This window comes from Limulus polyphemus, unplaced genomic scaffold (assembly GCF_000517525.1).
Source record: "Limulus polyphemus unplaced genomic scaffold, Limulus_polyphemus-2.1.2 Scaffold235, whole genome shotgun sequence".
NCBI lineage: Eukaryota > Metazoa > Arthropoda > Merostomata > Xiphosura > Limulidae > Limulus > Limulus polyphemus.
Genome location: NW_013665845.1, coordinates 747619 through 761663, shown reverse-complemented (window position 1 = coordinate 761663; position 14045 = coordinate 747619). Strand labels below are relative to the sequence as shown.

General features: G+C 31.1%; 1 protein-coding gene across 2 annotated transcripts in view; it reads right to left on the bottom strand.

The window, feature by feature from the left end:
• The window catches only part of LOC106478636 (sorting nexin-27-like), a 98492-nt gene that overhangs the window by 13064 nt on the left and 71383 nt on the right, over positions 1 to 14045 (bottom strand). For both annotated transcript variants that reach the window (XM_022382262.1, XM_013939192.2), the window contains exons 11-12: positions 13441 to 13569; positions 11519 to 11576 (exon numbers count right to left, since the gene is read on the bottom strand). In XM_022382262.1, the coding sequence (XP_022237970.1) occupies positions 11519 to 11576; positions 13441 to 13569 (187 nt within the window). The remainder of the gene's footprint in view (positions 1 to 11518; positions 11577 to 13440; positions 13570 to 14045) is intronic.

Genomic DNA, 14045 nt, shown 5'->3' with positions numbered 1-14045 from the left:
CCTCTCTGATGGACCAGGATGACCCGGACGCTGCTCAGTTGTTTCCTTGCTGTGTTTCCTGAACTGCACGATGATTCTGTTGACTGTCGAAAGTGGGATTCCCAAATTCTGCGAAATTTGCCGCTGACTTATTCCAGCATCTGCTTGACCAACTATCCTTCCTCTAACAAAATCTGACAATTCGAGAGAACCTTGAGTTCTAGGCATGTTGTACCACAAGATAATTAGTGTGCGGACCATTTTCATTTATATAGAGCTCTGTGAACACAAATTAGTTAGCATAACTCAGTTAAATGACGAAAAATTAGGTGTCTATTTACTTGTGACCACTCAGTGTAGACTTAAGTTTAATTTAGAACTAGGAATGCCATATCACCTTTTCCAACAGCCATCAGTTCCTCTGATAGAAGAAAATGTGGGTATCAATTATTTCTTGAGGGCTAATATACCCAAATCATAAACAAAGTGGAACTCAATTACTGACCAAAGCTGCACGAGTTAAGTGGACTGTTCTCTGTATGGCAAAATAATTCTTTAAGCCCCACATAATTAACGCAATCCTATTTGATCAGCCAGTGTGAAACTTAACCAATAGGACAGCTATGCATATCCACACAGATCGCACATGATCTCAGAGATGAAAACTTGAATACTAAGTCATCAAACTAAGATCTTGTAATTATGTGAAACTATAATACTCCTCATATATGAGTTTGTGTGATTGATCAAAGTCTATCTCTGCCAATTTTTATGCAGTTTTTCAGTACTGTCCAGTAAGTTCTTGATATCTTGAAGTATGTATGATATATACGATGAAGTATAGTCAATTTAATGGAGTCTATAGAAAAATATTTTCTGTTTTGGTGACTGTGAAAACACCTTACTCCAACAGGAATAACAGTATGCTCATTTACGAAGATCAAGGATCTGGCTTCAACTAGAAAAACAGTTACCGTATTTTTCGGAATATAAGACGCACCGGTGTATAATCCGCATCCTTATTTTGAAGACAAAGTTTTTTTTGGGGGGGAGGGAAGCTACAGTCGCATTTGAAAAATTTTTATTGAACAAAAATTCAATTTGATACTTTAAAAATTAGTAAATATTTTTCTAAACACAAAAGAGCTCAAAACATCAAAATAAGAAAATACCTTAAATCAAAACAAAAAGGTTTAATGTTATTTAGTTTGGTTCAAAACCTACAAAATCTTCATTGCTTTCACTGTAATTTATTTTTTTATTATTTAGGGAGCATTATAAATATTTATGTTTTTAAAAGAAAAATAAAACTCCTATTGTTATAAGTAACACATTCAATTGAACTAAACTATGCATGCCTATTTAAATATATTTACACATGGCTTGTGTATATTGTTGTCTTGTGTATATCGTATATATACATATATATTATTCACACTTTTTTACCCCAAAATTTGATGTCAAAATCTGCTTGCGTCCTATACACCGAAGGTATGTCTTATACACCGAAAAATACGGTATATTTATATATATATATATATAAATGACAAAATATTAAGATCACTTTAACAATACAATATAACTTCCAAATTAAATTACAACCAGAGTTATGATGGCTTTGTGTTCAGTGAAGGTATCATGTTAATGAAAGCTTGTAAACTATGAACACCGTGAAAGTATCTAACTATTTATTCAACTATTTCCTGATGCGTTGTATCACAAATTAACTAACAATGTTAATTCTTAAAATATCAAAATGAATTAAATCTTAAATACGAAATGGGACCATAACCTAATAACTTTCTTAGATTATTGCATCAAACAGAAAAATCAAGAGAACTACAGACCAGAATAAAGTAAGAAATGATGAATATATCTCCCCCTCATAAAATTTTATCTACACCATAAAGGATTCTGAGGAAACAGATACAATAGCTTCCCTAGTTTCAAAAAACAAAGGAAACATACATAGCTTAGTAACCTAATGGTAAAGGTGTCATCTTGGGATCAAATACAGGATGCCCACACTACCTTGGCATGTCCAACAATACAAGTGCAATGGCAAGGACTCCACACATTTAGTGTGGAGAAAGATAAGCCTACACTATTACTCCTTTAATGTGCACCATTACCTTGGAACACAATCAAATACAGAAAATATATTTTTTAAAACACTGCAAATCTTGCATGCAAACATGGTGCTATTGTAAAACCTAAAATATAGGGAATTTATGCAACTTTGTTGTTTTTTTAGATACCATCTTAGGCCCACTTTATTTTATAGTTTTATTGAACAAAAAGTCCTAGCTTGAACAGTACTGTAGATTTAATAAATTACTTTATGGAAAATGTATTTACTTTTCAGAGACACTCGAGCTCTAAACTGCTATTAGTATCCTAATGAGTTTTTGGTGTCATTATCAAACAAGTTGTCGTTGTTTGAAGTTAAGCACAAAGCTATACAATGGGCTATCTGTGCTCTGCCTACCATGGGTATCAAGGCCTGGTTTCTAGTGTTGTAGGTCCACAGACATACCGCTGTGCCACTGGGGAACTATTTAACAAGATTTCTAGGTACTGTCTATCAACTTATGTTACTAGAGCAAGTGAAAAAAGAAACCTAAATTATAATAATCACCAAATAACCTGATAAACCTCAACTTCTATTCTTATTGCTTTTTTCCAATAAGGCTTTTATAAAAAGTTTAAAAATTATATATACGACTTTTTTAAGGTTTTAAGCTTTATGATTAAAAAAGAAATACTTTTTTACTTTGATTTTTTACCAAATTAAGTATTAAATGCTTTTTAGGCATAAATGAAATAAAACAACTCAAGCTTCCACAAAGTCTGGTTAACATCAGTTCATAAATTCCACTGTCAAAACAAATGATAATTTTATACCAAAGTAGAAAGAAATAGATTCTATTTTAAAATCTGTTGTTCCATGTTTGTCTATTGTTTATTCATACAGTTTAAGAACATTGGTAGGAGTGTTTAAAAAAAAATTGTCTCATTCTACAGCAATGTGGATTAAAGACAACACAACAGTTTCCAACTGAAATCTTTCATGATATCACATGAAGACATTTGCAACAGAAGGCACATTCAGCAAATCATTTGATAAAATGTAACACCTCTCAAAACCAAACCAGAGTTCTTAATTTAAATTCTGTAACAACTGGTTACATTTTCATTGAATGTGTCCTGATAGAAGTAATAACAACAAAACCAGTATAAACACAGTTTATCAGAAAACCTTTCAAAACTGCAATAAAGCAAGTTTAAGACTTCAAAAAAGGTGGAGTAAAAGAAAAAGAGACCTTACAGAAAAGCTGCAATGAACATCCAATAACATGAATGGTGCAGCACTTTTGAAGTCATCATTTACTTATAAATACAGAAAGTTTAGATATTGACAATGAAAGAAGAATAAGGCTACAATAGTAGTTAAAACTAAGAGAATCATCAGTGAAACCACTTATAGAGAAGGCAGGCTAGTCATTTGTATGTAAGTGTTCTGAATGGATTATTTAATGTATGCGCCTAAACACACATATCTGAATAAGCTCATTAAAACAAGTACAGATAAGCCTGACAAACTTCAATTTTGTTGGGGGGAGGGGAGTAAAATTAAAAATTTTTCTAGTAAAAGTTTCAAACTAAAAACAATTGGTGAGAATGTTCACCTGGTCAGTGTCAGTATGGAATAACTGATTATTAACATTTCTCTTTACTTTTGAGACCAATGTAACGTATGGATTACTAAGACATGTTTTTAACATTATATCATTTAATGTATTCTGAGAACAATGTAATTAATGGATTACTTAGATATGTTTTTGAACATTATTACATTTAGTATATTCTGAAACCAATGTAGTATATGGATAATCTAAACGTGTTTTTGAACATCATATCAGTTAATATATGGATAACCTAAATATGTGCTTTTGAGCATTATTACATTTTGCTGCAACAAAACATTTAGTTTTTGCTCTTAGATTCCCAAATGGTTAGAAAACCGCTATGCAATATTAAGGCTGAGACCTTAAGAAATATTACTTGGTCAGACAAGTTAGTCATCCAAAGTTGAACAGCTGGCTAGGAAAATAATCACTAATTCCAACACTTGCAGCCAGCTAGGCCCCTCATCCAAAGGTGAACAGCTGGCTGGGAAAAGAACCACAAATTCCAACACTTGCAGCCAGCTAGGCCCTTAGTAAACTGCATATAGTAGGCAGAAAACAAATTTATCTGTCTACATACGAATCATTTGAAAAGGAAGGGTTAACCCTTACAAAAAACGATTAACCATATAACCAAGACCAACTGGGTAAAACATGTGGCAACATACAACATAGTGAATAAACCAGAAAATATATGCACATCAAACAATAAAATATCACCTCAAATTTCAGACTGATTTCAGCTGCTTCACAGGAATTAAAATCTCATGTCTAGGTCAATGTTTATGCATAAAATGATGTAGACTTCTCAGGGTAGAATAACAAAAGTAACTTATATTTACTGGCTTATCAACAAATTCAAACATTTCTATTGTTTCAAGCTGCTAAATCTAATTCAAAACTCTCATTTTTTCTTTAAAAATCAACCTCAATCTATGATTTTTATAGGTTCTTATACTTTCTTAGCTGTTCAGTGAAATCATATGTGCATGTTAAAAGACCACGAGAAAACCTATTTGTCTTCAACTCTGACTGGTTAGCCTCATGAAGTTCCGTTTCAGATTCAAACCTGTACAGATATAATATCAACATGACTAGAAGAAAAAAATGGATTTCATGAGGTTTCTTATGCTTAAATTGTTTGTTCAGACATTTGCTTAGCATCAACAGTTACATTAACAGCACAACTTTAGATAATTTGTTTTCGATGAAACAACTTTTAATACAAGAACAATGTTCCAGGACCCATGCTGCCCCTGTTGTCAACTGTGCCAAATCTGATAGCCATGTTCACACATTCTGTCTGATGCCACAATGAAGGATGCTGAAGTCAACCTTTGAAACACCATTTTGACAAACTTTCCACTGTGCATGAACATTGTCTTCCAATACCACATTTAAACAAAGGAAATGCACAGAAATCCAGGGATGCACAGTTCAGTGACTTCTCAAGTACATCAGCAAAAGATAAATAAAGCACAAACACCCGTTTCACTCTACATAACACCTAGAAATACTGTTTTGTGGACTTTGATCTTCTTGGCATCCAGGCAATATAATGTAAGAATTACATCTAATTGTGGCACTGCATTCTTCTCATAGTAACTAGAATTCACCTTTGCTTTACTGTGTACTTTGTGTAGTTTAAATTTTCCATTAAAGGAGAAACCTCCAGCAACTATACAGCTTGACTTAAATGTTTCCATAGCTTTTCTGTGTAATAAAAGAAAGTTCTTATGATCATCTTTTTTTGTTCTTTGCTGTAGTTGTTCAAAGTATTTTTCATACAGTTTTTATTTTGGCAGTTTGTTTTCTTTCTCACCACTGTATTATTTGTTGTGGATTATGTTTCTCTACAAAGGCAAGATCTCTGTGAGTTATCTTTTTATTGTGTTACAATTCAAATCTTAATTAAACAACTTTATTATTAATGTATGTAAATAAGCTTAGAAGCAAAACAGTTTTTAATTAAAATTTTTATATTATACATATTTTAATTTATTTTTTCAAAAGGAAATATTTATATAAATTCTCAACCTTCACTTCTCTGTGTCATGATCTGGATTGCCTATTTTAGATTTTCTTTCTAACATGATATGAATTTTTGAGTGTCCAACTAATTGGAAACACATACTATAGGTATTGACAAGCAAAAATATAAACTTAGTATTTCTAATCTCTTTGTTGTACTGAGATATAAAAACTATCAAACCCACATGACATTCTGTCTTTCAAAAAATGTCAATAATTCTCTCTGATGTTGCTATGAGATAATTTATAACTAATAGAAGTAGCAGATTTTTCTTTACAAGATTTCTTATATGGCCATTTCATTTTGTCACCTGTAAGTACACATTTAGCCTCTGTTTTGTAGTTTACATTTTTCAGAGTTTGCACACAATCATGATGATAAAATTCAAGGACTCCCAACATACTCATGAAATTTTTTGAGAAATTGTCTTTAAGCATTCACATGGTCTAAATGATTGCATTATAGATGGTTTTTTGCAGAGATAAATATTAAGAATACGTCATTGTTAATACTACCCTGTAAAACTTCAAATCCCAAAAACTTAATGCAGACAGAACTTCATTTCTGAACAAAAATCAGAACTTTACTTTAATATCATGGTGCATATGACTCTCTTAAAAAATAAAAATTTACAAAAACTTTCTTAGAAAATAAAATCTGCATCGCTACAAAAAATCTGGAAATAATTTGATTTTACTGTTTAAGTAGAAGTAATTTTTTGTTAAATTTTTTCTCTATTTCTTCCAGTTCTCTTTCATTGTCAGTTCTTCCTATAGAGTTTGACTCAGTTATGAAGGCAAGTTTCCTGTTCACTCAGCTTTCTCTGCCAGGCTGTCAGCAAACTTATTTAGCTATTCTATATCTACTTTAATATGTTTTTCCCTGACCTTTAGTTTCCACTATTTCATCCAAATTATGTTTTTTTCTTCTGTTTTTCATCCTTTTTCCTCAAGATAAAGTTCATAACAGCTTTGGGCACCTGCAGCTGAGACATGTAGTTCCTTAGTGATGGGAACATTAAGTATTTCTCTAACTGATTTTACATACTCGCAGATTATGTTGGGCCACAACCGATCTCTCAGTCAGATTTTGAATTTCTACTTCCTTATTTATATGGAAACCTCTCTCAACACTTACTATCCATGTGAGAAGACAAACAGGAGTTTGACAACATTCTAGAAACTTGGTGTATGCAGTATATCCTTCATGTACTCACAAAGAAACACATCAACCCTATCAGAGCTCTTGTCAAGCTTAGCAAACTTTTTAGAACCAATAACTGGAATCTTATCCAAGTACATGGAAACTGTTGAACTACTACTTCATCAATTTCTTTCAGCATGCTTGCACTTACCAGTACTCCTAGTACCTTTTTTGAATTTGTCTTTACATGCTGATAGGTCACAAGCCATGTTTCTTGGGTTCAAGCACAAGAGGTTTCTAACCAACAAGTAGGACAGAGGACATTTATCCAGGATCTTCTTTACAAGATTAACAAGAAAATCTCTACATTCAAGCTGATACTCAATGATTTGCTTTTCATTACAGTTCACCTTTTTAAAGAGTTCTTTCTGCTAAATGCTTATATCAGTCTATTTGAAGTAGACATAGTTTTATTTTTTTCTCAATACCAATTTGCACAAGTTTTTCAATACAAAAAGATGCAGAAATTAAGTCATTCTTAATTAATCTTCTCATTAATGCTTGGATGACTTCACTCAGATCATCTGAAATGAAGCAGACCATTGGCACATCTGTAAGGTAGGCTGTTAAGAAAGCTCCTAATGGAGGGTTTCAGCTTGAAAAAAAGTGAAGCTTGGCCTTGAAAAGGGGGTTACCGACCTCTTCTCCAATGGTTTTGAATAACTTGTGCCCTGGTTCTGATACTTATTTTTTACTGCACTGATGTAATTTGCTACATCATCTCAAACAGATCTACTCCCAATTCATCAGTGGATAACAAACTTCAGAGGTATTTCTGCAGTAGTCTTTCCTCCTTACTGAAGAATTTTTAAACAAATCATGCAAACTTTTTAATACAGGTGAAATTTTCAAAGTAATAGCAACAGATCGTGCCTCAACAGGTTTTGCACAATATGAAACAAACACAATCCAATGTTTAGAGGGATGTATCATAGTCATTCACCAAAGCTTTACTCATAATGTCATAAATTTCTAATTTATGTTGGGGACATTCATATTGATTTGAACCTTATTCCTGATGTTCAAATCACCCTGAAAAGATTTTAATAAAGTCATAAAACATCAAAGTATAGGTAAATATCCCCAAAATGCACATGTGTTACAGTATTCCAATAAATTATATTCTACAACATTCCTATAGATCAACTATACAGCCTTGAATCATTATTTTATTTATAGCTTTGTAATAATTATTTTACAGCACTTTTATTCACTAAACTCAAAATTAATGAAAGATAGAATTATATAAAAGTAAATAAAACTTACACATTTAAAAAGGCCAAATTTTAGCAGTGTGCTCTTACCTAAAAATGTCGATACAAAACAGCAGGTAACAACACATCTATTAACCCTTTCGAGACAGATCACGGGTGAAAGGCTATGTCATCTTGTTTTATTGAACTACTATTTCATGAATTTATGTCAATAAGTTTGGTATAAAACTGTAGGTTATAATTCAAATTTTAGTACTATATGTTACTCAATTTTTTAATTTAAAAGCAAATATTAAAATAAAAACATCAATGTTACGTGGTATGTTGAATAGAGCACTGGTTCAAATTAGATGTTTGTGAAGTCAAAATACTAAGTCTATAGTTTCGAATGTATTAGAAACTCAAATTACAGATATTGACAAGCTAGAATATAAAATAAGAGCTTCTTATCTTTTCCATTTGCTGAGATATTGCTCATGGAATAAATCAAACACAGTGGCGCCCTGCTCACCTCTTTCCATTTTTGGAAACGCTTCCTTCTATATATGACATGAATAACCAATCGGAAGCTCAGAATGTCTCCCTAGTGGCTTTCTCAGCCATTTTAACGGACTTAGTGCCATTTTTTTCTTTAGAACCAATATTTCAATGAGGTCGGGTGTGATTTTTAGTTTGCTTCAAATTTCGTTTCTTTTAAACTAAAATACAGCTTAGTTACTAAGCTTTATAAACTATAGTTGAATTCTATGGTATTGATGTAGTAATTTATGATTTTTTAGTGATTCAAATGTATATATAAAACCTAAAAAAAATATTTTGTTTCATATCCTCCAAGTGCAAACTTTTTAAAGGCTTAGCAACCTACGTTAAGCAGCAACCGGGTACAAAGGTCGTAACTAGAAGAGATAATTGTTTGCTTTACCTCTTTATTTACTGTTTCATGTTTTAGGAAAAATATGTTTAAGAACTTATTTCAAAATAGCAATAATCTACATACATATATATAATGTGTAATTGAAATGTGACTGTATTTTACAAAATACTAGTCTACTAAAACACAGCCAAGACAAGTTACTCTGCACAGACCAAAGGTCAGTTTTATGTCATTTGATACGTAACATGAGATGCATGGGAGCCGCATCATTGTAACTTCTGTAATGTTAGTCAGGCATGGCTGAAAGGTCAGTATAATAAAAATAATATAAATGTATAATGGTATGAGATTTAAGCTATTTAGTCTAAACATTTATGTTTTCATGTTATAATATGTGTTCATTCTAGAATGAAAGAGGCATAATTTATATTTATTTCCTAATTTTTTATGATGGTTGCGAGATCGGTCAAATCTACTGAACCCGTACAGAGATTAATTACTGAAAATAACAGATAAAACATTTGATAACTATCTCAACATTATAAAGATTTTGCATGGGAAATTTCAAAATTTTCTGATGCACAAAAATATTTTTAATCTTAAAATTAATATTACTTTGCATGATAGATAGCAAAAAGAAAAAATAGACATGAGAAAAACATTGCTTTATAAACCTTAAGACTTAATAAAAAAATTTGATATTTTGCATACAAAAGCTTTGTAATGTTTACTTGATAATCTGCCAAATTCGTTACATTCACTTACTAATTTAATAGTTATATCATGAAAACACTAACAAGCACAAAATTGTTACAGTTCCAGGGACCGAGCCCATGCTGAAAGAGTTAATCCAATATCACAGGTGAATGTACATTTCTTTCTGTTGATTCTTCTTATACAGTGTTTCATCAAACAAGACAACAAAATGTCTCTTCATAGACTGCAATAAGTGTTCAATCAACCATATTTATTAAGATATGCAGCCTTTCTATTACCACTTTGAAATTTTGCAGCTATTTTGCTGTCCAGGGATGTAGTATGAAATAATTTACTGATATCAATATTAGCAGTATAAGAGCTATGAGTAACAACAGTATGAAAATACCAAATCACTTTAGTCTGCAGTACTTCATTTTTAGAAACAAATTATGTCATGTCTGATGCTGATAGGCCAATATTGGGGCCATAAGCACTAGAACTTCCAGGTTTTGTCCCACTCCGTTTTATATGAAGACTCTCAATGTACAGTTTTTCTCAAAAGCATTCACATTTGTACAATGTTTTTCACTTTGCATATGCGATCTTAGTGCTCTTTCACCCATTTTATACAGATCATTTACTTTGCCACAAGTGACACAACATGCCTTATAGCGACATCCTTTGTATTTTCTGACCAAATTTTTGAATTCATCTTGATCTAGCCACTTCCTATTTAATATGCATTTCCCCATGTTGAAAGATGAGAATAGAATATTCAAATTGACAATTCCTGAAAATAGGCTTACATACAATAACTTTTATCATTGTTTCACTTTACACTTGATGCACTCACACTGGAAAATCACGTTAGCAAAATGGCAGGAAATCATTACTGAGACAAATCAGGTTTTTACAAAAACCATATGAGAGCTGAATAAAGTGCTGCTCTGATGACGATAAAGATAACTAACACTTGGGGACTAATTGGCTTGATAAAACTAAAGGCCATGTTATGACAGAAATTTTATAGAATACTTTGATTTAAGGTTTTTTTCAAGTGGTTGTTTTTCAATTCAATAGCTTTTTGATGCAAAATTTGAATTTAAGGACATTTCAAGGCAACCACAAAATGTAAGGACTTTCAAAGTTATGTACAAACCCTGGTTTGTATTTTTCTATTCCAAACAGTTAACAGAATTTTTTAACTTATTTAGAGCTTAGTTAGAAAGCTGATTAAATTATATTAGCTTTATAAATTCTACTCTAGTGCCTGACACATTTTTTGGTGTTAATTCAAAAGATTGATTATTTTGAAGAAAATCAACATAGTACAGTCTCAAGTACATATTACTGAAATAGGCTTCAAGTTTAATGTATGTCTTAAATGTCTTGTTTTCATGTATATTTTATATTTATTGATGATTTTATTACAGTTAGCATTAAGGTATAGAAAATAAGAGATGAAATATAAAGTTTTAATGAAAAAATGTGATATTCATTTAGGAGATTCTAAAGGTTATATGAAAACTGTAAGATGAAAAAAATATTTTTATTCTTGGCATAAAAGTCACCTTTCACTCAAATACTTCATTAAAAAAAACATGATTTTTTGTGTACAACAGACTTATTGGGTTTACTAAAAGCATGCAATATTCTATGAAGATACACTTAGTACATTCAGAGCTAAGAAGAATAAAAGAAATAAAATAAATAATATTACTAAAGCACTATTTCTTTTTGTATCCCAAATTTAAATATTGATTCATAAATAAGCTATTACAAACCTCTGTATTTTTTTACATCTTATAAAAATATAAATTTAACTTACCATCTTCCCAGCTTCTTTCTTCTTGTACTCTTTCAAAACATTCAAACATGAAAATATACTAGAAAAAAATAAAATATATATATACATATAAATTAATTATAAATATTCTGGCCAAATTTACAATTGTTTATAGCAAGTTTGAAATCAGAGTTACTTCTAGTTTGAGAGGCATGCATATTTCTATACAAAAAAACATAATAAAATTAATTTATTTTGCTTCAGTTCGACAATCTTGTGAGAGATAACCAAGACTGTAGTTAGAAGTAATATTTAGCTGTACCTTAGCTTTTCTAATAGAATAAAAAAAAACATCATGTACCAAGAAAAATATATAAATGCACTTTTTAACTTAACATTTTAAATCAATCCAGATAACACTATGCTGAAGAAACTAAGCATAATTAGCCTAATGAACAAAAAAAAAAAGATTTACTTTCTGCTATAAACAACACCAGCTTAGTGTACCTCCACTAGAAAACACCAAGCTCAGCTTGAAAAGACAATTTAGTGTAGCTTCAAGACTAGACAACAGTAATCTTGTAAAATTGAAGCACTATAGATAACCTAGTGAGTGAAAGCTCACCTTGAAAAACAAGTTTTTTTAGAGTAACTTCAGCAATAGACAATAATAAACTTGCAAAATTGAAGCACTACAGGAAAACCAATCTAGTGATGGCTCACTTTGAAAATAACAATTTAGAGTAAATTCATCAATAGAGATTAGTACTCTTCTACAATTCATTCACCAAAGAGAGCAATTTTAGTGTAACTTTACCCTAGAAAACACCATTTTCATTTAACTAATGTGATGTTACTCTATAACAAGAAAAACTAATCTTTCAACACTGTAAAACATAGCAAATTTATCATTACAGATAGAACCATTCCAGTGAAGTTTGAATGTTACACAGCACATCAGTTTGATGCACATTTGGTACCATACAAAATAAATCTTGTCTGTTGATCTGACTTCTATAAACCAAAATCATGATTTTGTTACTGTTAAGACTTTGGTCTTTTGTCAAATTTTTTGTAAAATGTTAAGTTTAATTTTACTTAACTGTTAGCCTTTTGACTGCAACCTATGTGAGGTAAGCTACACTACACATACAGTAGAGAAATCATGGATAAAACAAAAATAACTCGACTCCTTTTTACAAATTTTTCCACCATCACAAAAAAAACATGAATTTTGGCTATTAACAATAAAAAAGTTCCAAGTTTCTTCAAACAACCAGAAAGAAAATGTCTCAGTGAGAGTTAATAGCACACACTGTATCAATAAATCAAAAGCATGAAATTAAAGTGAAATGAACATCTTTTTCCACATTAACTAGTTAGTTATCAAGCAGTAAGCACCAGAAACTGTCAGATGTCATCAAAATGAGACAACCAAGTTAAGTAGAAAAGAGATGAAAAACAAATAACATGAAACAACAGATACTGAAAGTGACATTGATAAATTAAAAAACGAATGACAAAACTGAATGGCAACTTTGACACACATGTAAGTGATAAGAATATCAGAAACTGAGGTTTATCAATAGTAGGTATATAGATTCTACTATATACTTCTTGCTACATAATCTTGAAAGCAATGCATACCATCAAATGATGAAGAGAACCTATGTGCTAATTCTAACTGGAAAGAGATGAAAGTTTGTATATAAAAATTGCAATAAGTTGCTTCCCACACTAAGAGATATGTAAAATGTAAAGTTCTTTGGGTAACATTTGCTGTCACTGACCTACTTGGGTAGAAAGGACAGGCCTCAGCTGGTCAAGGTATGTTTCATATTACAATCTATATTACACTGTTTGTTTTTGCAAAATGATGAGGAACTCTTGTAATTAATAGAAGAATTTCATTACTGAAGCTAAAATAATAGCAGTACCTAAGTTTATTTATAAATAAAACTTACATAAGGTGTATATATCTTAATCCAACGTGGCTTCTTGTCAGGTCGACAGTACTGAAATCCAAAAGCCATTCCTTCTTCATCTACTTCCCATTCTTTAATGCTGTCCCACCTGAATTCAATTACTTGCGACTGGAATAAAAGAACATAAACAAATAAAGGTATATTACAGATGGTTTGTTTATTTTCAGTTATTCATGCAAAGTCACTCACGGGTTAGCTGTACTTAGCTCTCATTAATTTTGAACAGATAGACTAACGGGAAGGCAGCTCTTGTGTGAACAAATAGTGAGAATTGACTGTCACTCTTTTAAGAAACCCACAGCCATAAATTGTAGAAAAAATTTTTTTTCCTTTTGATAATGAATACAAATCTACAGTCCAGCACTCTTAACTACTAGTCTATGATTGGTCCAATTATGGATGAAATACTCAAATAAATATGATAAAATCATATTATATCAATTGTAGAAAATAATCATCTAGTTTCTTAAGTGATTGGAGAATGACAAGAACTACACAATGATAATATACTGTCCCCTTATAGTAGGTTGTCAAGAAATTAATGTCCCTTTTTTTTAGATGAAAAAACCCAAACAACTCATATA